The 23,548-nt window shown below is 48.0% G+C and overlaps 3 protein-coding genes and 1 pseudogene across 3 annotated transcripts; 3 read left to right on the forward strand and 1 right to left on the reverse strand.

Moving 5' to 3' along the window:
• The first annotated feature begins 454 nt into the window (after positions 1-454).
• On the forward strand, positions 455-1,292 carry LOC130604834 (olfactory receptor 1038-like; annotated as a pseudogene).
• A 2,905-nt stretch (positions 1,293-4,197) lies between these two features.
• On the forward strand, positions 4,198-5,834 carry LOC130604830 (olfactory receptor 1020-like). Its single transcript, XM_057419735.1, has 3 exons — positions 4,198-4,224; positions 4,564-5,443; positions 5,827-5,834. The coding sequence occupies exons 1-3, from the start codon at positions 4,198-4,200 to the stop codon at positions 5,832-5,834; spliced, it is 915 nt and encodes a 304-aa protein (XP_057275718.1).
• Positions 5,835-11,305: 5,471 nt separating this feature from the next.
• On the forward strand, positions 11,306-12,232 carry LOC130604826 (olfactory receptor 1009-like). The gene has a single exon (XM_057419731.1). The coding sequence runs from the start codon at positions 11,306-11,308 to the stop codon at positions 12,230-12,232; it is 927 nt and encodes a 308-aa protein (XP_057275714.1).
• Positions 12,233-19,986: 7,754 nt separating this feature from the next.
• LOC130604827 (olfactory receptor 1440-like) lies at positions 19,987-20,913 on the reverse strand. Its single transcript, XM_057419732.1, has one exon. The coding sequence runs from the start codon at positions 20,911-20,913 to the stop codon at positions 19,987-19,989; it is 927 nt and encodes a 308-aa protein (XP_057275715.1).
• Positions 20,914-23,548: the final 2,635 nt, after the last annotated feature.

Here is a 23,548-nt window from a genome sequence, read left to right on the forward strand (position 1 = left end):
GGGGAAATGGGCAGAGGGTGAGGCTGGAGCCCCAGCTGAGGCTGCTCAGGGGGGTAAAGGCCTATTAGCTCACCCTGGGACAATTCATCATTGCCTCAAATGCCCATTTCTCACCCTTCAATACAGTGGAAGCCCTAAAGCACCAGCTCAGGTGTTGGACATCCAGGCACTGCATGTGGATAATCCTACTGGGGCTGGAAAACTGGGCACACAAGTGTGCACAGAGGGACAGCAGCAGCTCCAGAGAAGGAGTCACTTGTGCTTCATGTTGCATTTAGGGACCCTCTGCGAGATCAGGAATGTCTCTTAATCCATTCCCATTCTGTTGCCAAAACCTTTGCATGGTCCACAAATATACCAGAAGCATCCTATGAGCTGCTCATCACTGCTGCTGTGCAGCTGTGCTCAGGCATGGCTCATCTACACCATGTCTCTCAGATGCCCAAGCACCACGATGCCTTTCAGAGGTGATTTCACACCTTTTGATTTTCCTTCTCTTTCCTCTGGTAAGTCACGAGCAGCCCTGGAGGCTTCCTCCCAGGAGAGCACATGCAACTGTATTTACAGCCCCAGCACCACAAGCTGGGCTCTTGGAGTCTGGCAGGAGCTCCCCTCTCTTCACATCAGGTGCAACAGAGCTATTGAGTGTCACCTCCTGGCCATGATGGCCTATGACTGGCACGTTGCTATCTGCCAGCCCCTGCTTTATGTGACCATCATCTCCAGCCGTGTCTGCTGGCAGCTGGTAGCATCATCCTACCTATTTGCCTTCCTCAGTGCCATTATATACTCATGGTGTGTTTGGAGGATCCTTCTGCGGTCCCAGCCGTATCGACCACTTCTTCTGTGACACTGCCCCTGTGCTAAAGCTCGTGTGCTCCGACACCCACAGCAGCGAGATGCTCATCTTTGCCTTCATCGCTATCAATTCAGTTGGCGCAAACGTGGTCATTTTGCTCTCCTACATCTCTATCCTCTGCACGGTGCTGAGGACATGCTGAGCACAGAGCAGGGCCAGAGCCTTCAACACCTGTGCCTCCCATTTGAGGGCTGTTTCTATATTCTTTGGGACAGGATTCTTCATGTACCTACAACCTTCTTCTAGCCACAGGAGCTTGGATAAGTTGACCTCCATCTTTTACAGCGTGGTCACCCCAATGCTCAACCCATTCATCTACAGCCTGAGGAACAAGGAGGCGAAGGGGGCTCCGCTGAAGTGCGGGAGATTCAACCACTGGCAACATAAGAAAGTTCTATCGTTCAGGAGATGCACAAGTCCTGTCAATTGGTAATACCTATGGGGCACTAAAACAATGGGGATTTCCTATAATCCTGATGATTAGATGCAGGTTCTTCCGCAGTTCCTGCACAAAAGTCAATGACAGCATTTTATGAGAAATTAGTACCCAAAATCACATATTCCTTGGAAGAAAACCAAGAGGAGACTGGGTCTCAAACTTCCTTTCTCTTTGTAGTCACCAGACTGAAGGAAGAATATTAGAATTTTTGTAAAGTCTATGGATGGTGAACAGTCTCTTGTTTGCTCTGGCAAACAGCAACTAGATAGAAAATATTGTCTTAGCTAAGGGGGAAAGTGGATTCTATCTCTGGTGAGTGAATGAGCTAGAGTCCATATAATTAAATTCTAAAGAGCTTGGCAACCAGAGACCTTTGATACCAAATGATTCAAATGTGGCTCATATAGACCTGAGCATATAAGGCTGCCTTTTTAAATACATAGAACTTGACCTTGTCTAACTAAAAATCAGTAAGAAAATCTTACCTTTACATAACTTATCTGGGTTTATCCTTTAGGTAAGAAAGGGGACAGAAATCATAGAGTAGGGCCTAACATAAATGAGAGAAATGCATCTTTCTTCTTAAAATAATCTACTTCATCAATTACTATGATTGCAATTCATCTATATCACAGGAAAAGGAAGAAGCCCCTGAAAATAAGAAGAGGACATAATGCAGGTTTGAAGCTATCAGCTGGGGATGCTGAAAGCTTTGAAAATTATTTCTGACAGGGCTAGCAAGGAGCCAGGTGCTAATGTCAAGTGTAAACCTGAAAAGACCAAGATGGAGGGGGAAAAAACTATAGGCAATAAAAGAGTGTAGATAAATCGGATTGTCGGTGGTCTTGTTGCACAAACCAGTCACAGGGAGAAAGCAAGACTTAGAAATGGTTCCAAACCTAAGGAAGAGCCTGGGGAAACCAGAGTCCTTGGAGTCAGTGACGCTCTGGTGTCCTCTGTCACAAAACCAGCAGATGAACATCGTGCCAAAGCTACTTCCGAACCAAAGTGTTGGCAATCTGCTGAAGAATGAAAGTCTAATGTTATACTTGGTAAAGGAGAAGGCACTAAGGAAAAGATAACAACACTTGAATGTAAGGATCAATTTATTACTCTCCCACCCTCATTGAGAAGGCTTTCTCCTAACTTGCCCATATAGGGACATGTTCTGGATGGAGAGGGACTGCCAGAGCAGTGAGCACTGGCTGGGCTCTCAGGTGCAGAGGGTGATGGGATCTGGTCTGCAGGAGCCTGGGGACTGCCACAGGGGTTTGTCTCTTGAATCTCTATAAACAGAGCTAAAGAAGAACACCACAGTGTGTAGGGACCATCCCACAGTACCTGTGCAAGAAAAGTAGGGCATGAACACAGACCTGGGCCAAGTTCAACTAAAGCTCCAGAGCATCAGGAAAGCTGGTGATGAGGAGGCAGATTCAAGACCAAACCAAGTCAGGTTGAGTCAGTCCCTTTTTCGGGATCAGGTGAAAAAATCACGAGGAAGACAGATGAGAAACCCTAGGTGACCACCAAAAGATTGCACAGGTGTGCTGAGCTCCTACTAAACTGGAAACCAGAACTCCTCTAGTAAAGCTCAATCTGCCTGTTCTGAGCTTAAAAAGAGATGGGGGAACAACAGGAAGAGGGTGGGGATGGAGGCCCAGCTGAGGCTGCTCAGGGGGATAAAGGCCTATTAGTTCATCCTGGGACAATTCCTCCCTGCCTCAAAATGCCAGTTTTTCACCCTTGAATACAGTGGAAGTCCTGAGGCACCAGCTCAGCTGTTGGACATCCAGGCACTACATGTGGGTAACCCCACTGGGGCTGGAAAACTGGGTTCACCCTCCACAGAGGGACATCAGCAGCTCCAGAGATGGAGTCACTTGTACTTCATGTCCCATTTGAGGACCGTGTGCAAGATCTGGAATGTCTCCAAACCCATTTTCCTTGTGTCAGTATGGTCAGACCAAAACATTTGCATGGTCCACAAGTATGTAGGAAGCATCCTATGAGCTGCTCATCACTGCTGCTGTGCAGCTGTGCTCAGGCATGGCTCACCCACTCCATGTCTCTCAGATGCCCAAGCACCACAATGCCTTTCAGAGGTGATTTCACACCCTTTGCTTTTCCTTCTCTTTGTTTTCCTGTGGTAAATCATGAGCAGCCCTGGAGGCTTCCTCCCAGCAGAGCACATGCAACTGTATTTACAGCCCCAGCACCACAAGCTGGGCTCTTGGAGTCTGCAGGAGCTCACCTCTCTTCACATCAGGTGCTTAACAGAGATGATGCCGGCACATAGACGTTCTCTGCTGCATTCGGGATAAACCCTTGGCTCCTATCAGTCGGTGGCAGAGGACAGGCACAGGAGGTAACACCAACACAAAGCAGAGCCTCACCTGCATTGAGGCAGTGGGCTTGTGTCTGCATGTTCTAGGGTCTTCTTTGGTAAAGGTGTGTCAGAAAACAGCCTTACCAGTGTGTGTTTTCTTTATAAGAGGGAGTAAGGTTGATGCAGGTTGTGTTTCTTTTACATAGGCAGCTAAAGCAAGATGCACTGATTTATTCAAGAATTAAATGAGGATGACTCTTATTCTGTTATACAGAAATGTAACAGTTCAGATTGTCAGCAGAACATAATCACTAACAAATGAGCCTTTGGAATCAGCCTGTTAGAAGCTAAATACCTTTTTAAAGCAAGAAACTTAATGCCTGTTGTAACTCAGAAGGGAATAATTCATGAATTTACCAATGTCCGTGTTATTTAATGTAAATGATCTCAAATAGTTTAGTAAATGTGATTTGGTGACTGGAATGATAAAAGCCAAGGGAAAATGTCTGGAGTTCATGCATGTGGAAGCTGGGCTTTCACTGCGACTGAGAATTTCTCTTGTTCCACGATTACATGCAATCCTATGCATTCAAATTGAAGGTGAATACAGATCTGAATCTTTGCTCAAACCTGAAAACACGTGTGCTTGAGTAACTCCAGAGTTTTAACTATTCCAGCACAGAAAAACAAAAATGCCCTTTTTTGCTTCAAGAAGCTCCCTGTTCTTTTCTTTTTACCTGAAAAACATAAAATGGATATAATTTTGGTTAGAAAATACATTGGAAAATTCTATTTGCAGTTATTCTATGGCAGTTAAAATGGTCACTGATTGGAGTTAGATATGGTCCAAATCCGAATGTCCATTTTTGATCAGTTTGATGTTTCTTTTCCTTTTGCCTCAGCAGGGAACACCTGGTCATGGCAGGAAATCACACGCAGACTGAATTTATCCTGTTGGGAATTACAGACAGCCCATGTCTGCAGACCCCTCTTTTTGTCTTGTTTCTAGTGATTTACATTGTCACTTTGGTGGGGAACGTTGGCATTATCACATTGGTGCAGGTGTCTCCCAGCCTCCACACCCCCATGTACTTCTTCCTCTCCCACTTTGCCTTCACTGACATCTGCTGTTCCACAGTCATCTCCCCCAGGATGCTGGCAGACCTGTTATCAGAGGACAGAACCATTTCTTTCACTGGCTGCATGATGCAATTCCTCACTTTTATTTTCTTTGGCAGTGCCGAGTGTCACCTCCTGGCCATGATGGCCTACGACCGGCACGTTGCCATCTGCCATCCCCTGCTTTACGTGACCATCATCTCCAGACGTGTCTGCTGGCAGCTGGTAGCATCAAGCTACCTATTCGCCTTCCTCAGTGCCACCATCTGCACATGGTGCCTGTTTGGAGGTTCCTTCTGTGGACCCAAACACATTGACCACTTCTTCTGCGACATCGTACCTGTGCTTAAACTCCTCTGCCCTAATAACTACAGCAGTGAGATGGTCATCTTTGCCTTTCTCACTATCAATGTGGTGGGCACGAGCGTGGTCATTTTGCTCTCCTACATCTCTATCATCCGCACTGTGCTGAGGACGTGCTCAGCAGAGAGCAGGGCCAGAGCCTTTCGTACCTGCACCTCCCATTTAATGGCTGTTTCCATGTACTTTGGGACAGCATTCTTCATGTACCTACAACCTCCATCAAGCCACAGGAGCCTGGATAAGGTGGCCTCCATCTTCTACGCTTTGCTCACCCCCATGCTCAACCCATTCATTTATAGCCTGAGGAACAGGGAGGTGAAGGCGGCTCTGGTCAACTGTGGGAGGAGATTGCTCAGCAGATGGCAACATAAAAGAGTTGTATCATCTAGGACACACAGTTCATCTAAAGTGAGAAAGCCTTTGGAGCATGAAAAAAAAGGGATTTTCCACTAATACTCATCATTTTATATAGGTTCATCCACAACTCCTGCACATGAGTCAATGACAGTATTGAATGAGAAATACACACCCCAAATCACATCTTCCTTGGAAGGAAACCAAGAGGAGAGGAACCTCAAACTTCATTTCACTTTGCAGTCACCAGCCTGGGGGAAGAGTTTACCCTCAATTATCCCAGGCCTCTTTTCCTCCCAGGAAACACCAATCAGCTTTATCCCATTACAACCTTTCTCAGTGATAAATATCTATTTTTCTTGCCAGATTCTTGACCTTGTCCCTCAGCTCCAATAAAACTCCTCCCTCTTACCTGTGAGCTCTTTATTAAAGCTGCTGTTGTGGGAGGGAAGAGGCAGTGTAGTTTTACATTTGCTTGTTGAAAAAGAGTCACAGAAAAGGTTTTAAAAGATTTATTGCATTTGTTTGTGCCTTTCAAAGAGAAGAAGCTGGTGGGAATGAAGATCTCAAGCTGCCCCTTTGAATATCAAGGGGAATCCCTCCCCAGGCTTCAGCTTCAGACTAGATTTCACTTCAGTTAAGGAAAAGTAGAAAATAGAACTCCTAAAGCAGATTGATGAACTGTGCTGAGACTACCCAGTGTTAAGGACAAACTGGGCATATCAAGTGGTCCTCCTATTCATTTTAAGTCGTGTTTTACACTCTTTTAAAGTGTCCTTTACTTAAATGGTGAGATAAATGGAATTCCAGCTGGAGATAAGCACCCACATCCCATGTCCATGCCCAGCTCACACTAAAGCACACCAGGAAACACCAAGTGGTGGCTTGCACTTATAAATACAGCATGAGGCAAGTTTCCATTACTGAAAGACAATCCTGAACCCAGAATCAATGGTAACTGAGAGCTGCCTGGGTCAGAAAGAAGCAAAAAAACACTGGTGTGGGAAAATGTTTTCCTTTACCTCTTGTGAGGGAGAATTAACTTCTATTTGGGAAGCACGTGGGTCATGGACAGTGTCTTTTGTGTGCTCTGGAAAACAGCAGAGAGAGGTGTGTGGAAGAGTGGCTTCTATCTGTGGTCAGTGAGGGAGCCAGAATCGATCTACTTACTTGCTGATGAGCTTGGCAGGACAGAGACTTTGATATCAGAGAGCTTCTTGAAAACCTTCACCACACCTTGGTTCTTTGCTTCTTTCTTGCATATTGTAGCTGAGACATGTAGAATATATACAAATAGAATCATAGAGCCACAGAAAACCCAAGTTTCACCTCAAGAGATCATCTGCTCCAAGCTTTAATGGGAAAGGGAGCGTGGATGAGAAGTGTCATGTGGAGGGCTCATCCCTGCTTGATGAATTACCCCACTCTGGTGTTCTTATCCCCTCTTTGGTTTAAGAAAGATTCCAAAGCAGAGACAGCTGCAATACATAAAGGTTTACCTAGACTTGGTGCTACATTGCTAAGGGAGGTCTGGATTGCTATAGTCTTGCGTGCGGTGGATCCAACTCAGGGAACTCCCAAGAGGAACCTCAGTCGAACGTACAGGGGAAGAACAGCTGTCAATGCCAGCAACAAGAAACAGGCTTGGGGTTCTGAAAATACATTTGATGACAAAAGCATCATTGCATGATTCTGCTTCAATCTTTGCAGAGAAGGGATCTACAAAATTCAGAATGCCCTGGCTGTAGACACAAAATTCCCATATCAGGTAAATAACAGAGGTCCTGCCATAGAAGCCCAATATTATACTTGGTAAAACAGAATTAACTAATGACCAGAATAAAATACCAGGAAATAAAGTTCCCCTTACTACTCCATTTCTGTCACTGAGTAACTCCTTTTTTACCCATGCAGGGATGTGGTCTAGATGGAGAGGGAATGCCATGACAGTGGGCACTGGCTGGGCTGTTGCATGCAGAAGGTGATGGGTTCTACTCTGCAGGAGCCTGAGGACTGCCACAGGGCTTTGTTTCCTTAGTATCTTTCAACAGAGACAAAGGAGAACATCACAGTGTGTAGGGACCATCCCACAGTACCTGAGCAAGAGAAGCAGGGCAGGAACAGAGATTGGGGACAAGTTCCAACAAGCTAAACAGATCCACAATGAAGCCTAGGTCACCATCAAAGGATTCCTTAGATGTGCCGTACACCTACTAAACTGGAAACCAGAACTGCTCTAATAAAGCACAAGCTCCCTGGCTGAACTTAAATAGAGATGGGGGACAAATGGGCAGAGGGTGGGATGAAGCCACAGCTGAGACTGGTCAGGGGGATAAAGGCCTATTAGTTCAGCCTGGGACAATTCATCCCTGCCTAAAAATGCCCATTTCTCGCCCTTGAATACAGTGGAAGCCCAGAGGCACCAGCTCAGCTGTTGGACATCCAGGCACTGCATGTGGATAACACAAGTGGGGATGGAAAACTGGGCTCTCAAGTGTGCACAGAGGGACTGCAGCAAACCCAGAGATGGAGTCACTTGTGCTTCATGTCCCATTTGGGGACCCTTTCAAGATCTGAAATGTCTCTAAAATCCATTCTCATTCTCTTGCCAAGGTCAGACTAAATTCTTTGCATAGTCCACAAGTATGTCAGAAGCATCCTATGAGCTGCTCATCACTGCTGCAATGCAGCTGTGCTCAGGCATGGCTCACCCACACCATGTCTCTCAGATGCCCAAGCACCACAATGCCTTTCAGAGGTGATTTCACACCCTTTGCTTGACAGCAAGCAAAATCCACCTGAAGCATCAATCTCTTCATGCCCAGGTGCACTAATAAAGCCCATTAACAATGGCAGTACCTATGTGGCTTTAAGGAGATGCCTTCCCCCTTCTCCCACATTGAGGGGAGGGAGTGGGTGACAAGTGAATGTCTACATGATTCATCCCTGATTATTCTCATAACATTCTCAACTGCCTTTCCTAATGCTACTTAAACAGGATTTCAGCAATGCAAAGACAGCTCCTGCAACCATTTCTACTCTCACAGTTGCCCCTTGTTAACATCTTCCTGTAAAACCCACCCCAAATGTTGATTTTGCCTTTGCTGACTTGACTAAGACAGTAATTGTCCCCACACCAAGTTTTTATCATTTCACAGGGGTTTTTCTTTCATTTTCCTATGAGCAGTGGTGAGAAGAGCAAGGAAACAGCAAGCACCTGAATTCAAATCAACAGGAGAACTGCAGTAGTACCTAAACAAAATTCTTTTCACTGGTAACTGTCCAGTAGGTCCAAGTGTTGTGACACGTATTACCCACCATACTGTGGTCCTGGTGTATAGATTTGTGAAACACTTCCTTGTCCACTTACTTCAAGAAATTCTAGTTTATGGAGTTGGAGATGTCCCTGTATTAGTTTGTTTCATAGAATCCCCGACTGGTTTGGGTCAGAAAGAACCTTAAAACTCATCCGGCTCCAACCTGTGCCGGAGGCAGGGACCCCTTCCACTGGAGCAGCTTGCTCCAAGCCCCTGTGTCCAACCTGGCCTTGAGCACTGCCAGGGATGGGGCAGCCACAGCTTCTCTGGGCACCCTGTGCCAGCGCCTCAGCACCCTCCCAGGGAAGAGCTTCTGCCTAAGAGCTCATCTCAGTCTCCCCTCTGCAGGTTCAAGCCATTCCCCTTGGCCTGTCCCTACAGGCCCTTGTCCAAAGCTCCCCTTCAGCTTTCTTGCACTCCCCTATTAAAGTAAAGAACGGCCCACAGTAAAGTCTCCCTGGAGCCCTTCCCCCTCTTGCTGCCCATTACAGTCCTTCTATCACACTCTCCATCTGATCTTTCCCATCTCCTTTCTTCCACTATCGGGCACCTCTCCCTCAAGCTCTCCTTTCTGCCTTCAGTTTCCAGCACAATGGGTGGAGAAAGGTTAACAACACCATCAAGGAGAGCACAAGGACTGGGGCTGCCTTGGTCCCCAGAGTTGTTAAGAAACAAATTCCCCAGAAAGCCATCTCCAGACAGAGAGAGGACAGGAGGGTGACCATGAGTAACCAGTATGGATGTACCAAGGGTAAGTTAAGCCTGGCCAACCTGAGTGCCTTGGGTGATGTGAGCATTGATGTTTGCTTGGACAAGAAGCAGAGGACAGCATTTACCTCACCGTTAGCAAGATCACCACGATCTTCTGTTGGCTCTTTGCAGCCAAACTTGTGAGCTATGGTTTGAGTACAAGGAATTGAAGATGGGTGGAAACCTGGTTCATTGTACATGGTGCCTGACATTGCTGATGGACCCTGGTACCAGCTCCTATTGGTGAGGTCCCTGTCACTTCCCTGCCATGATAATGTCAACCATGGCCCTTGTGAAGCTGTAACTGCCTCAGAAATGCTCCAAAAGTGGATGTCAAAGGTGGGATTGTTCTGTGCTTTGCTCTAAGAGAGCCCAAAGCCCTGTTGCTTGCTCAAGCTGAGGTCATCTCCTCTGGGTACACTTCTCCTCCTCCAAACTAATCAGCACAGAGAAGAAATAATGACCTGCTTTGGGCTTTGTCACCTCCTGGGGCCCAAAGAGATTCACAGTCCCACATCCCCACATCACTTGAAATAGGAAGGGGGTTTGCTGATGCTGGTTCATTCCCAGGCTCCCTGCACAGCTCCAGGCACGTTCATCTTCACATCCATCTCCGAGAGCATCAGGAGGGCAGCAGAGACAGAGCTGAGATGTAAGTGAGGGGCAGCATCTTCCAGCCCATCTTTCTCCTGTGCTTCTCTCTTGCCAACAAGCAGCAGCTCCTGTCTTCATGTCCTGCCCTACTTCAGGGTCCTGGGCTTCTTGATGATGCTCTGGGCTTCCCAGGGAGCTGCTTGTGCTGTGTGCTCCCCATGCTGCTGCTGAGAAGGCAGGTTTGGAGATCACCCTGGTGGAGAGCACCCTCAGGAGGCTTCCTCACCTCTGAGCAAAAAAGGTTTCCTGGGTGAGCACCAGAAGCTTTCCTGTACAGGACATTCAGGGTGCTCCCCATTGCTGAGATGAGGTCCAAAGATTGTATATATTCCCCCAAAACAGATGATCAAGAAGAGGTTACTGAACACTGGGGGTTGCATATGTCTATTGAAGACCCCATGAACAGGCTAAAGACCCAGGAAAAGCATTTAGAGATGAAAGAGTGTGTCAGGAGAAAGAGGAAATCACTATAAAAGCCTGTGAGCCTGTGTGTGTTTGCATATGGTGCTGGGAGAGACTGCAAAGCTCTTCCAGCTCCAAACCCGTGCCACGAGCAGGGGCACCTCCCACTAGAGCAGGCTGCTCCAAGCCCCATCCAACCTGCACTTTCCATCCGTCAGGAATTTGTTCCAGTTAAGAAGTCCCAGCAGAAAGGGAAGAAGCGGGTGGTTGGGAAATGCCCACAAGAAGAGGGATCAGTTCTGCACTGTGAAAGCACCGTGTTTCTCTGTGTTCCAGGTTGAGCCGGATGGTCTCCAAGCCCCAGGCTCAGCACTAACAAAGGTGATGAAGTGCAGCACTAAGGTAAAGCTACTCGGGTGTGCGACCTCCCCACTGCTTTCCACAGAGGTCATTGCTCAACATCTCAAGGCGAGCCAGAGGAGCAGGCACCGCGTTGTGCCATGGTGTTTAACTGCTTGAGCACCCCTTTGTTCTACCTGTGCTGGCACAGGACTTTCACCAACCTGTTCCTCATTGAGCTGTGCCTGAACTCTCCCTTTCCATCCTGCAGGACTGTCTCTGAGCAGCTCCCACCACACAGAGGCTTTTCCACCTGGGACATCCCTGCCTCTTGGAGAAGAAACCTCCAGCCAGGAGCTCACCCACAAAGCACCATCCAGCCCATGGCACAAAGCAACTGCACCCAAGTGACCCAGTTCAGCCTGGCGGGGTTCACAGAGGACCCGGTGACTCAGGTCTACTTGTTCCTGCTCTTCCTGCTCACCTACCTTGTCACCATCATGGGCAACCTGGGCATCATCATCTTAATCAGGGCCAGCCCCCGCCTCCACTCCCCCATGTATTATTTCCTGGGCAACCTGGCCTTTGTAGACCTCTGTTCTTCCACCATCATCAGCCCCAAGATGTTGGTTGACTTGATGTCAGAGAAGAAGAGCATTGCTTATGGTGGGTGCATGGCTCAGGTCTTCCTCTTTGACTTCTTTGGGATGACTGAATACTTCCTGTTGGCTTCGATGGCCTATGACCGTTACGTGGCCATTTGCCATCCCCTGCTGTACCCCCTTGTCATGTCCCCAAAGTGCTGTTTCCAGCTGGTGACTGGCTCGTACCTCGTGGGGCTGACCAATGGTGTGGGACAGACCATCAGCATGTCCACCCTGTCCTTCTGCAGCTCCACCGTCATCGACCTCTTCTTCTGTGACATTTCTGCTCTCATCTCGCTCTCCACCTCTGACACCACCCTCAGCCACATCATCCTGACCACTGCAGCATCTCTCTTTGGTGTGTCCAGCAGCCTGGTTGTCCTGCTCTCCTATGTGGCCATCATCGCCACCATCCTGAGCATCAATTCAGCTGAGGGCAAGCGCAAAGCCTTCTCCACCTGCACCTCCCACCTCACCACTGTCAGCATCTTCTATGGGGCATCCTTCTTCACATATTTAAGCCCCATCTCAAACAGCTCAAGAGAAGAAGATAAATGGGCTGTGGTGCTCTACACCATGGTGCCTTTCATGCTGAACCCCTTGATCTACAGCCTGAGGAATAAAGAGGTGAAGCTGGCGTTGAGGAGACTCTTGAAAATAAAATGATCTTGAATGCTCTAAATATTGGGCCAGATAGAATGGAGATGTGGGGGAGATGCTCAGCTGTTTGTGAAGTACCTTAGATGGACAACTTGTCGGGAGTCTTCTGCAGCAGTACTTACATGATGTACTGTGAGATTTGATAGCACCACCTGAATATATTAAAAAAAACATTGCAAAAGCTTTTACAATTGCCCTGACTCAAGGTATTGGCTGTGTCATTTGTCGCTCTCCTTTTGCTGGGAAAATCAGAATAAAGAGAGAGTGAATTCTACTGTTCCACTAAATCAAACTCAATTTCTAGGCATGTTGTGAAATCACTGAGGGCCATAAAAAAAAGACGCCAACTCCTTTAGCAAGATAAATGGAGATGACAGCAAATAACTGGCACATTGTGCAGGAAGTATTTTTAGGTGTTGATTCCCAAATCTCATTCAATGATTTCCAGCACCATTCCCCTCATTTCATTTCTGACAGCGAAGATTTTAACTTAAATATGGTACCTGTGTGACCCCTATTATGACTGAAGGCGCTTTGAAAGAGTTTTAAGACGTGGTAGTGATGAATCCCAGCCAAAGGGCAGATGCTATCAAGGAACCCCTATCCCCTGATCCACACCTTTGCTTTCCAACTCCCTGCATACAGCAATAAAAGCCATGGTCTCCACGGCAGCCAGACCACAGCAGAGCACAGGAGCTGTGGGGTTGTTCAGCAGCCTTCAGACCTGATGCATGGCAGTCCATGGCAGCCTGGAGCAATGGCATTGCCTGCCCTGATTTCTCTCTTGCTGCTTTCCTGCACAGAGACCTGCTGGCTGATGGGCACACATTGCATACATAAACCACCACAAAATATTCCAGTTGTTTGCCTCAGCCCATAGAGCTGTAGCCAGGACTATGGGGAAACCTGGAGCCATGGCTGAGCCTTAGGGCTATCCTACACATATGCAATAACCTGGGTTGGAGGGAGAAGCTCCACGGCTGGATTGAATCAAGCCAGGATCAAAGTGGTTTGCTGATTCCTTAACAACACACAACTCACAGGCACCCAGGGTCAATCAGCTGAATCCTGCTTTGTTCCCAAAGCTTCCTGATAATTCCCTGGTTATTATTTAACCCAGATGACTGCTGTTGTCCTGTTGAGCCTTGGGGACAAGCAGGGGCAGAGGTTTCACACCCACCCTGGCGCCTATTTCAGTGTTTGACTGCTCTTACAGTGGGATTTTCCCCCTTCCCTTTGTTTCTAACTGGAATTTCCCATGCTGCAAATTCATAATAGGAAATCCGAGATTTATCCTCATCTGCAAGAAAAAGCACATGGAGAACTTGCTGATGGCATCAAGTCACAAAGAATGTGACACCATTAATTCTTGCAGGAATCCTTTGTCTGTCCCTGAAATCCTAGAAGCATGGATTGTTTGGGATTGGAAGGGAGCTTAAAGCTCCTCCAGCTCCAACCCCTGCCACAGGCAGGGACACCTTCCACTAGAGCAGCTTGCTCCAAGCCCCTGTGTCCAACCTGCCCTTGAATCCTACCAGGGATGGAGCATTTACCAGTGGTTTGGTCAACCAAAGTCATGAAGTAACTTGTGTCTGTGCCTGAGCTGTCCAAGTTATTTCTTCACGATGATGTCTGCACCACCCAGACACAATTCCATAGTCCTAGACCATTATCCCAGTGAAACATTCATATGAGCATGGGTACAGCGGGTCAGATTGGATGAACCGTGTCAGGAAGCATAAAGGCATCTGGGACTGACTTCAGTTGCCTGAACATTGATTATTAACATGGTGGAGATGCCCCTGAGTCTGCCTCTGAGCTTTCAGATGTTGCACCAGAATGACCCAACTGTTCTGAAGGTTGCATGATGTACATGTCAAGTGCATGGCAATGTCCTGGGCCCTTCAGGACAGAGGAAATGGCACAACATTTCTATATGACAAAAAACAAACCTGACCTGGGGCATTTCACTGCATCTGTCTCCTTCCCTGCAACTTAACTGGTATTTTCCACCAACACTTAGAGGGAAACATGCAAAAAAGAGTGGTTTCTTACTTCTTAAATTATCTTCTTTTTTTTTCCCTTATGAAGTTTTAGTCCAACTGAAAACTCAAACAACTCTTTCAAGACTGCTGGGAAGAGGGATTAGGAGATCTGAAGTAGTTTCATTTTCTTCAAATTTAGATAAATAAAAGTTAAGTCATTAAATCAGAGTTTTGTGTCTCCACCTGTGCTCAGTGAAGGTGTGTTTCTGTATCTCTAGTATTTGTACAGATAAAGAGAGCAGTTTCAAGAGTTCAAGTCTGAAGACAGACACACACACAGAGCGCTCTCCCCTCCCTGTTTTTCCATCCCCATCAGAGGCTGGGGTCAGGCTGCATGAACTGGGCTCCTTTTAGACTCATTGAATCAACCAGGTTGGAAAAGCCCTTCAAGCTCATCCAGTCCAACCACTGCCCAGCCCTGTTAAGGCCATCCCTAACCCATGGCAATGAGGGACACATCTACACAGTGTGTGAACACTTGCAGGGATGATGACTACAGCCCTGCCCTGGGCAGCCTGTTCCAATGCCTGAGCACCCTTTGGGGCAGGAATTGTTCCTCAGCGCCATCTAAACCTGCCCTGGGGCAGCTTGAGGCCGTTTCCTCTTGTCCTGTCTCTTAGATTAAAACAAACTGAAAAAAGGTTTGAGGGGGGCAGCTGATCTAGTTTGACCTCCAGGAGGCCTTCACATCCTGACTGGAATTAGTTTAATCCACAGAAAGCTATTCTGGGATGCATATACCGTGGAGAGAGGGTGCATGGTACAAGTCCTTCTGATGTTCAGACCTGCTCTGGACCACATCCACCCTCACCAGCTGTCCTAGGATGTGATAAAACATCCTCTTATTCTCATCCCTTCTAGAAGGGACCTGTCTATCTCATAACTAAATAATAAATTTTAGATGTTGAGTCAGGTGACCCCATTCCCATGCTTATTCTCCCATCCCAAATCCATAATGGTAGGAAAAACACATTTATGAAAGCCAGTCAGACATGGAGGATGGATGGAGTGGACTACAACTTGCCTCACAGCTTAAGAGACACAAGCAAATCCATCCCAAGGCAAATAATGACAAGAAATTTAAATTACGAGGTGTCCTTGAGGAGGTCCAAAGGTGAGGAGAAATACAATGACCTTCCCCAGCTCCCTTTATTAGGGGTCAAAGGCAGGAAGGGACAAAGCACCCCATTAGCAAGAACCACATGATCTGCACATGTCATGAAGACAGGGATGTGTCTTTAAAGAGAGAGTAGGACCAAGCATGCATGGGCACAGAAAGCCCTCCAGCAGGCCCGAGATCCAGGCTTTCACAACACAAGCACTCACAGCTATTTCCATCACAAGTGATGCTGCTCACTTTGCCAAAGCAAGAAGTGGTCCTTGGGGACCAAGCACCCTTCCAGGAGTCACCAGCTTTAACAAGACCTTCTGGGGTTTACCAAGGAAGTTTCCTCATCACCACGAAAGCTTCTCAGAAGACTTGGATGTGACTTCCCTCATTCTTCATAACAAGCCATCAGAGATTAATTAGCTGGGGATAACAAGAAAGAAACTTTCTTCTTTGTTAACAGCAAAGTTCACTTCTGCAGCTGCCTTGTTGACAGAGATGGCTCATGCCCAAAGCCAGTAAGCTGGAGGGTCAGTGTGTTGGCATGTTTGTGTATTAAGGACAATTTCATGGGCCTCCATCATAGAATTCCATAGAAGTTTGTTTGGGAAGGGACCTTAAAGCTCCTCCAGCTCCAACCCCAACCCCTTCCACTGGAGCAGCTTGCTCCAAGCCCCTGTGTCCAACCTGGCCTTGAGCACTGCCAGGGATGGGGCAGCCACAGCTTCTCTGGGCACCCTGTGCCAGCGCCTCAGCACCCTCCCAGGGAAGAGCTTCTGCCTAAGAGCTCATCTCAATCCACCCCATGTCTTTCCAAGCCATGAACAGTGATAAAGGCAGACACAGAAATGAACTCACCAGTGTTTGAAGAAAATATCCTTGCTTCTTTCACCACAACCTCAGAAGGTTGCTTCCCTTCATGGTAGAAATGGTGACTAAAAGAAACCATTCTAATCTCTCTCAATTCTCATTTAAAAAAAAAAACGCAAACAACAAAAAAAAACCACAAAAACACCCAAAATAAGAGAAATACCCTAGCCACCAAATTCAAAGGGAGTAAGACCAAACCAAGACAGCTCCATTTCCAGCTAACCTGGAGACAAGAAAACAGCACTCAATGTTCCGGGTTCTTCCCATACATGAATTTACACAACAGGGGCATCCCAACCTCAGTGCAGGATCTACTCATTTGAAGCCCTAATCTTCAAAACCTTTTCAACCAAAGGGTAAACCCATAATTCGCTTGCTTCTGGGCCTTTATTAACCTACCAGAATATTTGTTTCACCCAGCTCGAGCTACAGCTAATACTAAGAGCCAAAAATGAGTGCATCTCCTTACCTATTTATGAGCCAAGGTCCCATTACAGCTGATGAGACTCAGGCCAATGCAATCAGCAGAGCTCATTCAGATCTCTTCACCTGGAGCAATGGAGGTGTCTGCCTTGCAGTGAGGGGCATGAATCCCACCAAATCTCCCTCAACACTAAAGGGAGCTGATGGACCCAGTAAACACATAGAGGTGACATGGTGCATTCCAATGTAAGGAAGTAAGTGCTTCCCTAAGGACATTTGAGGTGATTCCTAAATCCAGTCACTAAGTACCCAAAGAAGGGGAGGTAGCTCATGTGGTGTTTGCTCTGCTGTCACGGTCAGATGATAACCCCAGTAAGGCAGTGGCAGCCCTTAGACACAGCAAACCACTGGTTTCCTTAAACACACACAACAAGGAGCAAAAAGCTTTTGGCTTTGAGAGCAGCTCCAATGTGAAGCCACAATGAGCAGAGTGATAGGGTTGTAGCCACAGACTTGTGTTTTCAAGACACTAAGAGCTCATATTCCTGTTTAAACACTTGGTGATGGTGAAGGAGAGAGCAGCTGGACATAAAGTCATTGAATATTGTTGTAGAAGGCACCAGAGAGACCTTATTGTGGCCTTTCAATACCTTAAGAGGGGCTACAAGAAAGCTGGAGAGGGGCTTGGGACAAGGGCCTGTAGGGACAGGCCAAGGGGAATGGCTTGAACCTGCCAGAGGGGAGACTGAGATGAGCTCTGAGGCAGAAGCTCTTCCCTGGGAGGGTGCTGAGGCGCTGGCACAGGGTGCCCAGAGAAGCTGTGGCTGCCCCATCCCTGGCAGTGTTCAAGGCCAGGTTGGACACAGGGGCTTGGAGCAAGCTGCTCCGGTGGAAGGGGTCCCTGCCCGTGGCAGGGGTTGGAGCTGGAGGAGCTTTAAGCTCCCTTCATCCCAACCTATTTCATGCTTCTATGATTTCAGGGACAGAGAAACGATTAAAGCAAGAATTAATCGTGTCCCATTCTTATTGACTTGATGCCTCTGCAAGTTCTCCATGTGCTTTATCTTGCAGATGAGGGTAAATCTCAGAATTCTTATTGGGAATTTGCAGCATGGGAAATTCCAGTTAGAAACAGAGGGAGGGGGGAAATCCCACTGTAAGAGCAGTCAAACACTGACATAGGGGCCAGGGAGGGTGTGAAACCTCTGTCCTTCGTTGTTCCAAGGCTCAGGACAACAGCAGTCATCTGGGTTAAATAATAACCAGAGAATTATTAGGAAGCTTTGGGAACAAAGCAGGATTCAGCTGATTGACCCTGGGTGCCTGTGAGTTGTGTGTTGTTAAGAAATGAGCAAACACTTAGATCCTGACTGAACTGAATCCATCCATGGACCTTCTCCCTCCAGCCTAGGTTATTATGTGTGTCTAGGATAGCCCTAAGGCTCAGCCATGGCTCCAGGTTTCACCATGGTCCTGGCCGAGGATGCAGCTCTATGGGCTGAGGTAATGCACACAGTGGAGTATCGCCTCGAAGGAGGTGACCCTGCCCCTTTACTCTGCTCTTGTGAGGCCTCACCTGGAGCATTGTGTGCAGTTCTGGGGTCCTCAACATAAAAAGGACATGGAACTGTTGGAACAAGGCCAGAGGAGGCCACGAGGATGCTCAGGGACTGGAGCACCTCCTGTATGGAGCCAGGCTGAGAAAGTTGGGGCTGTTCAGCCTGAAGAAGAGAAGCTGCGGGGAGACCTCAGAGCAGCTTCCAGTGTCTGAAGGGGGCCTATAGGGATGCTGGGGAGGGACTCTTCATTAGGGACTGCAGTGACAGGACAAGGGGTAACGGGTTCAAACTGAAACAGGGGAAGTTTGGATTGGATCTAAGGAGGAAATTCTTTCCTGTGAGGGTGCTGAGGCACTGGAATGGGTTGCCCAGGGAGGTTGTGAATGCTCCATCCCTGGCAGTGTTCAAGGCCAGGTTGGACGAGGCCTTGGGTGATATGATTTAGCATAAGGTGTCCCTGCCCACGGCAGGGGGTTTGGAACTGGATGATCTTAAGGTCCTTTCCAACCCTAACGATTCTATCATTCTATGATTCTATGTATGCAATGTGTGTCCATCACCCATCAGCTCTCTGTGAAGGAAAGCATCAAGAGAGACATCAGGGCAGGCAATGCCATTGCTCCAGGCTGCCATGGGCTGCCACGTAGGAGGTCTGAAGGCTGCTGAGCAACACCACAGCTCCTGTGCTCTGTTGTGGTCAGGCTGCCATGGAGATCATGGCTTCTATTGCTGTCAACAGGGAGCTCAAAAGCAAAGGTGAGGAGCAGTGGATGGGGACTCCTTTATAGTTTCTGCCCTTTGGTGTGGATTCATCACTATCACGTCTTAAAATGCTTTCAAAGCACCTTCATTCGTACCAGAGGTCACACAAGTACCATATTTCACTTAAATTCTTTGCTGTCTGAAATGAAATGAGGTGAATGGTGCTGGAAATCATTGAATGAGGTTTGTACATCAAAACCTGAAAATACTGCCTGCATGGCATCACACTTATTTGCTCTCATCTCTATTTCTCTTGTTAAAGGTGTTTTTGTCCTTTTCTTAAGGCCCTCAGTGAATTTAACAGCACTGTCTAGAAATGGAGTTTGATCCAGTGGAACGGTAGAATTCATTCTCTGTTTATTCTCATTTGCCAAGCAAAAGGGAGAGCAAAACGGAAAAGAGTTTTAAGTTCATGCAGTCCAAGTGTTTCCCAGCACTGCCAAGACCACCACTAACCAATGGCACTGAGGGATTTGTCCATAGGGTTTGTGAGCACTTGCAGGGCCGATGCCTGCAGCCCTGCCCTGGGCAGCCTGTTCCAATGCCTGAGCACCCTCTGGGGCAGGAATTGTTCCTCAGCTCCATCTAAACCTGCCCTGGGGCAGCTTGAGGCCGTTTCCTCTTGTCCCATCCCTTGTTCCTTGGGAGCAGAGCCCAGCCCCTCCTGGCTCCATCCTCCTGTCAGGCAGGCGTAGAGAGCAATGAGGTCCTCCCCTTACCCTAAGATGAAGAGAAGTGCATGCTTGTAGTTGTCTACCTGTGTCTTCATTAGGTGAAATAAATGACTAATTGAAGAATTAGGTGATATTAACTGCTAAATATAATTATCAAATTTTGGAGAGTGAAATTATTTGTATTTTCAATCACATCAACCAGTGCATCACATAAGTCTGGGAGCAGAAAACAACCAACAGGTTGTCCATACTTAAGCAAAAGCTGAACATCTCCTTCACATCTCCATTCTATGTGGCCCTAAATATGCACCATTCAAAATCATTTTATTTTCAAGAGTCTCCTCAAAGCCTCCTTCACCTCCTTATTCCTCAGGCTGTAGATCAAGGGGTTCAGCATGGGAGTCACCACAGCGTAGAGCACCACAGCCCATTTATCTGCTCCTCTTGAGCTGTGAGAGCTGGGGAATAAATACATAAAAAAGGATGCCCCATAGAAGATGCTGACAGTGGTGAGGTGGGAGGTGCAGGTGGAGAAGGCTTTGCTCTTGCCCTCAGCTGAATTGATGCTCAGGATGGTGGCGATGATGGCCACGTAGGAGAGCAGGACAACCAGGCTGCTGGACACACCAAAGAGAGATGCTGCAGTGGTCAGGATGATGTGGCTGAGGGTGGTGTCAGAGGTGGAGAGGGAGATGAGAGCAGAAATGTCACAGAAGAAGAGGTCGATGGCACTGGAGCTGCAGAAGGACAGGGTGGACATGCTGATGGTCTGTCCCACACCATTGGTCAGCCCCATGAGGTACGAGCCAGTCACCATCTGGAAACAGCACTTTGGGGACATGACAAGGGGGTACAGCAGGGGATGGCAAATGGCCACGTAACGGTCATAGGCCATCGAAGCCAGCAGAAAGCTTTCACTTACCCCCAAAAAATCGAAGAGGAAGACCTGAGTCACGCACCCAGCATAAGCAATTCTCTTCTTCTCTGACATCAAGTCAACCAACAACTTGGGGGTGATGACAGTGGAAGAACAAAGGTCTACAAAGGCCAGGTTGCTCAGGAAATAATACATGGGGGAGTGGAGGTGGGGACTGGCCCTGATTAAGATGATGATGCCCAGGTTGCCCACAATGGTGACAAGGTAGGGGAGCAGGAAGAGCAGGAACAAGTTGAGCTGAGTCACCGGGTCCTCTGTGAACCCCGTCAGGCTGAACTGGGTCACTTGGGTGCAATTGCTTTGTGCCATGGGCTGGATGGTGCTTTGTGGGTGAGCTCCTGGCTGGAGGTTTCTTCTCCAAGAGGCAGGGATGTCCCAGGTGGAAAAGCCTCTGTGTGGTGGGAGCTGCTCAGAGACAGTCCTGCAGGATGGAAAGGGAGAGTTCAGGCACAGCTCAATGAGGAACAGGTTGGTGAAAGTCCTGTGCCAGCACAGGTAGAACAAAGGGGTGCTCAAGCAGTTAAACACCATGGCACAACGCGGTGCCTGCTCCTCTGGCTCACTCCTGGATCTTGAGCAATGACCTCTGTGGAAAGGTGAGGTTCCACTCACCTGAGTAACTTTACCTTAGTGCTGCACTTCGTTGGCTGCGTTACTGCTGAGCCTGGGGCTTGGAGACCATCCGGCTCAACCTGGAACACAGAGAAACGTGGTGCTTTCACAGTGCAGAGTTGATCCTTCATGTTTTCGTCAGTGTTTCCCAACCACCCACTTCTTCCTTTTCTGATGGGACTTCTTCCTAATTAGAAACTGCAATGAGTTCCTGAACTCTGTAAAGTGCAGTTTGCAGGGAATTGGAGCAGCCTGCTCTAATGGAAGGGGACCCTGCCCATGGCAAGGGGCTGGAGTTGGATCAGTTCTAAGTTCCCATCAATCAAAACCATACTATTAACCTATGCGTTCTTACACAGAGGTTTAGGTTGGTTTTCCCCCTCCTCCTGACACACTTTGTTTGCTCTAAAACCTTTTCCTGGGTCTTTAGCCTGAATCTGGACACTACAATACAAACTGGCAACCCCCAGAGCTCAGCAATCCCTCTTTGATATTTTGTTTTGTAGGGAAAAAAGTCATCTTTCAGATCTGTCTCATCTCAGCAATGAGGAGCACCCTGAATGTCCTGTACAGGAAAGCCTGAAGTGCTCATCCAGGAGCCCATTGTGGTCAGTAAGAAGAAGCCTCCTGGGAGTGTTCTCCACCAGGGTGATCTCCAAACCTGCCTTCTCAGCAGCAGCATGGGGAGCACACAGCACAAGCAGCACCCCAGGAAGCCCAGAGCATCATCAAGAACTGGAGCCCAGGACCCTGCAGTAGGGCAGGAGATGAATACAGGAGCTGCTGTTTGTTGGCAAGAGAGAACCACAGGAGATGGTGTCTCAGCACACACTGTCCTTGCACAGAGAACTCAGAATGGGCTGAAAGATGCCATCCTTCACTTACATCTCAGCTCTGTCTCTGCTGCCCTCCTGATGCTCTCGGAGATGGATGTGAAGATGAACGTGCCTGGAGCTGTGCAGGGAGCCTGGGAATGAACCAGCATCAGCAAACCCCCTTCCTATTTCAAGTGATGTGGGGATGTGGGACTGTGAATCTCTTTGGTCCCCATGAGATGACAAAGCCCAAAGCAGGTCATTATCTCTTCTCTGTGCTGGTTAGTTTGGAGAAGAAGTGTACCCAGAGGAGATGACCTCAGCTTGAACAAGCAACAGGGCTTTGGGCTCTCTTAGAGGAAACCAAAGAACAACTCCATCTTTCACATCCACTTTTGGAGCATTTCTGAGGCAGTTACAGGTCCACAAGGGCTGTGGTTGACATAATCATGGCAGGGAGGTGATGGGGAACTTGTCAATGGGAGCTGGTACCAGGGTCCATCAGCAATGTCAGGCACCACAGGCACTGAACCAGCTTTCCACCCGTCTTCAATTCCTTATACTCAAACCTTAGATTACAAGCTTGGCTTCAAAGAGCCAGCAGCATATCATGGTGATCTTGCTAATGGTGAGGTAAATGCTGTCCACTACTTCTTGTCCACGCAAACATCAATGTTCACATCACCCAAGGCACTCAGGTTGGCCAGGCTTAACTTACCCTTGGTACATCCATTCCGCTTACTCATGGTCACCCTCCTATCCTTAATCTGCCTGGAAAGGCTTTCCTGGGGATTTTGTTTCTTAAAATCCCTGGGGACTGAGGCAGCCCCAGTCCTTGTGCTCTCCTTGATGGTGCTGTTAACCTTTTTGCACCCATCATGCTGGGAAGTTAAGGCAGAAAGGAGAGCCTGAGGGAGAGGTGCCTGATAGTGGAAGAAAGGAGATGGGAAAGATCAGATGGAGAGTGTGATAGAAGGACTGTAATGGGCAGCAAGAGGGGGAAAGGCTCCAGGGAGACTTTACTGCGGGCTTTGAATACCTGAATGGGGGAGTGTGAGAAAGCTGAAGGGGAGCTTTGGACAAGGACCTGTAGGGACAGAACAAGGGGAATGGCTTGAACCTGCCCGAGGGGAGGCTGAGATGAGCTCTTAGGCAGAAGCTCTTCCCTGGGAGGGTGCTGAGGCGCTGGCACAGGGTGCCCAGAGAAGCTGTGGCTGCCCCATCCCTGGCAGTGTTCAAGGCCAGGTTGGACACAGGGGCTTGGAGCAAGCTGCTCCAGTGGAAAGGGTCCCTGCCTCCAGCACAGGTTGGAGCTAGATGAGCTTTAAGGTTCTTTCTGACCCAAACCACTCTGGGATTCTGTGAAACAAACTAATACAGGGACATCTCCAGCTCCATAAACTAAAATCTCTTGAAGAAAGTAGACAAGGAAGTGTTTCATGAATCCATACACCAGGACCACAGTATGGTGGGTAATACGTGTCACAACACTTGGACCTACTGGACAGATATCAGTG

The sequence above is a fragment of the Pezoporus wallicus genome, unplaced genomic scaffold (assembly GCF_028554395.1).
Source record: "Pezoporus wallicus isolate ANWC-B61680 ecotype Strahan unplaced genomic scaffold, APGP_CSIRO_Pwel_v1 contig_13419, whole genome shotgun sequence".
Lineage (NCBI taxonomy): Eukaryota > Metazoa > Chordata > Aves > Psittaciformes > Psittacidae > Pezoporus > Pezoporus wallicus.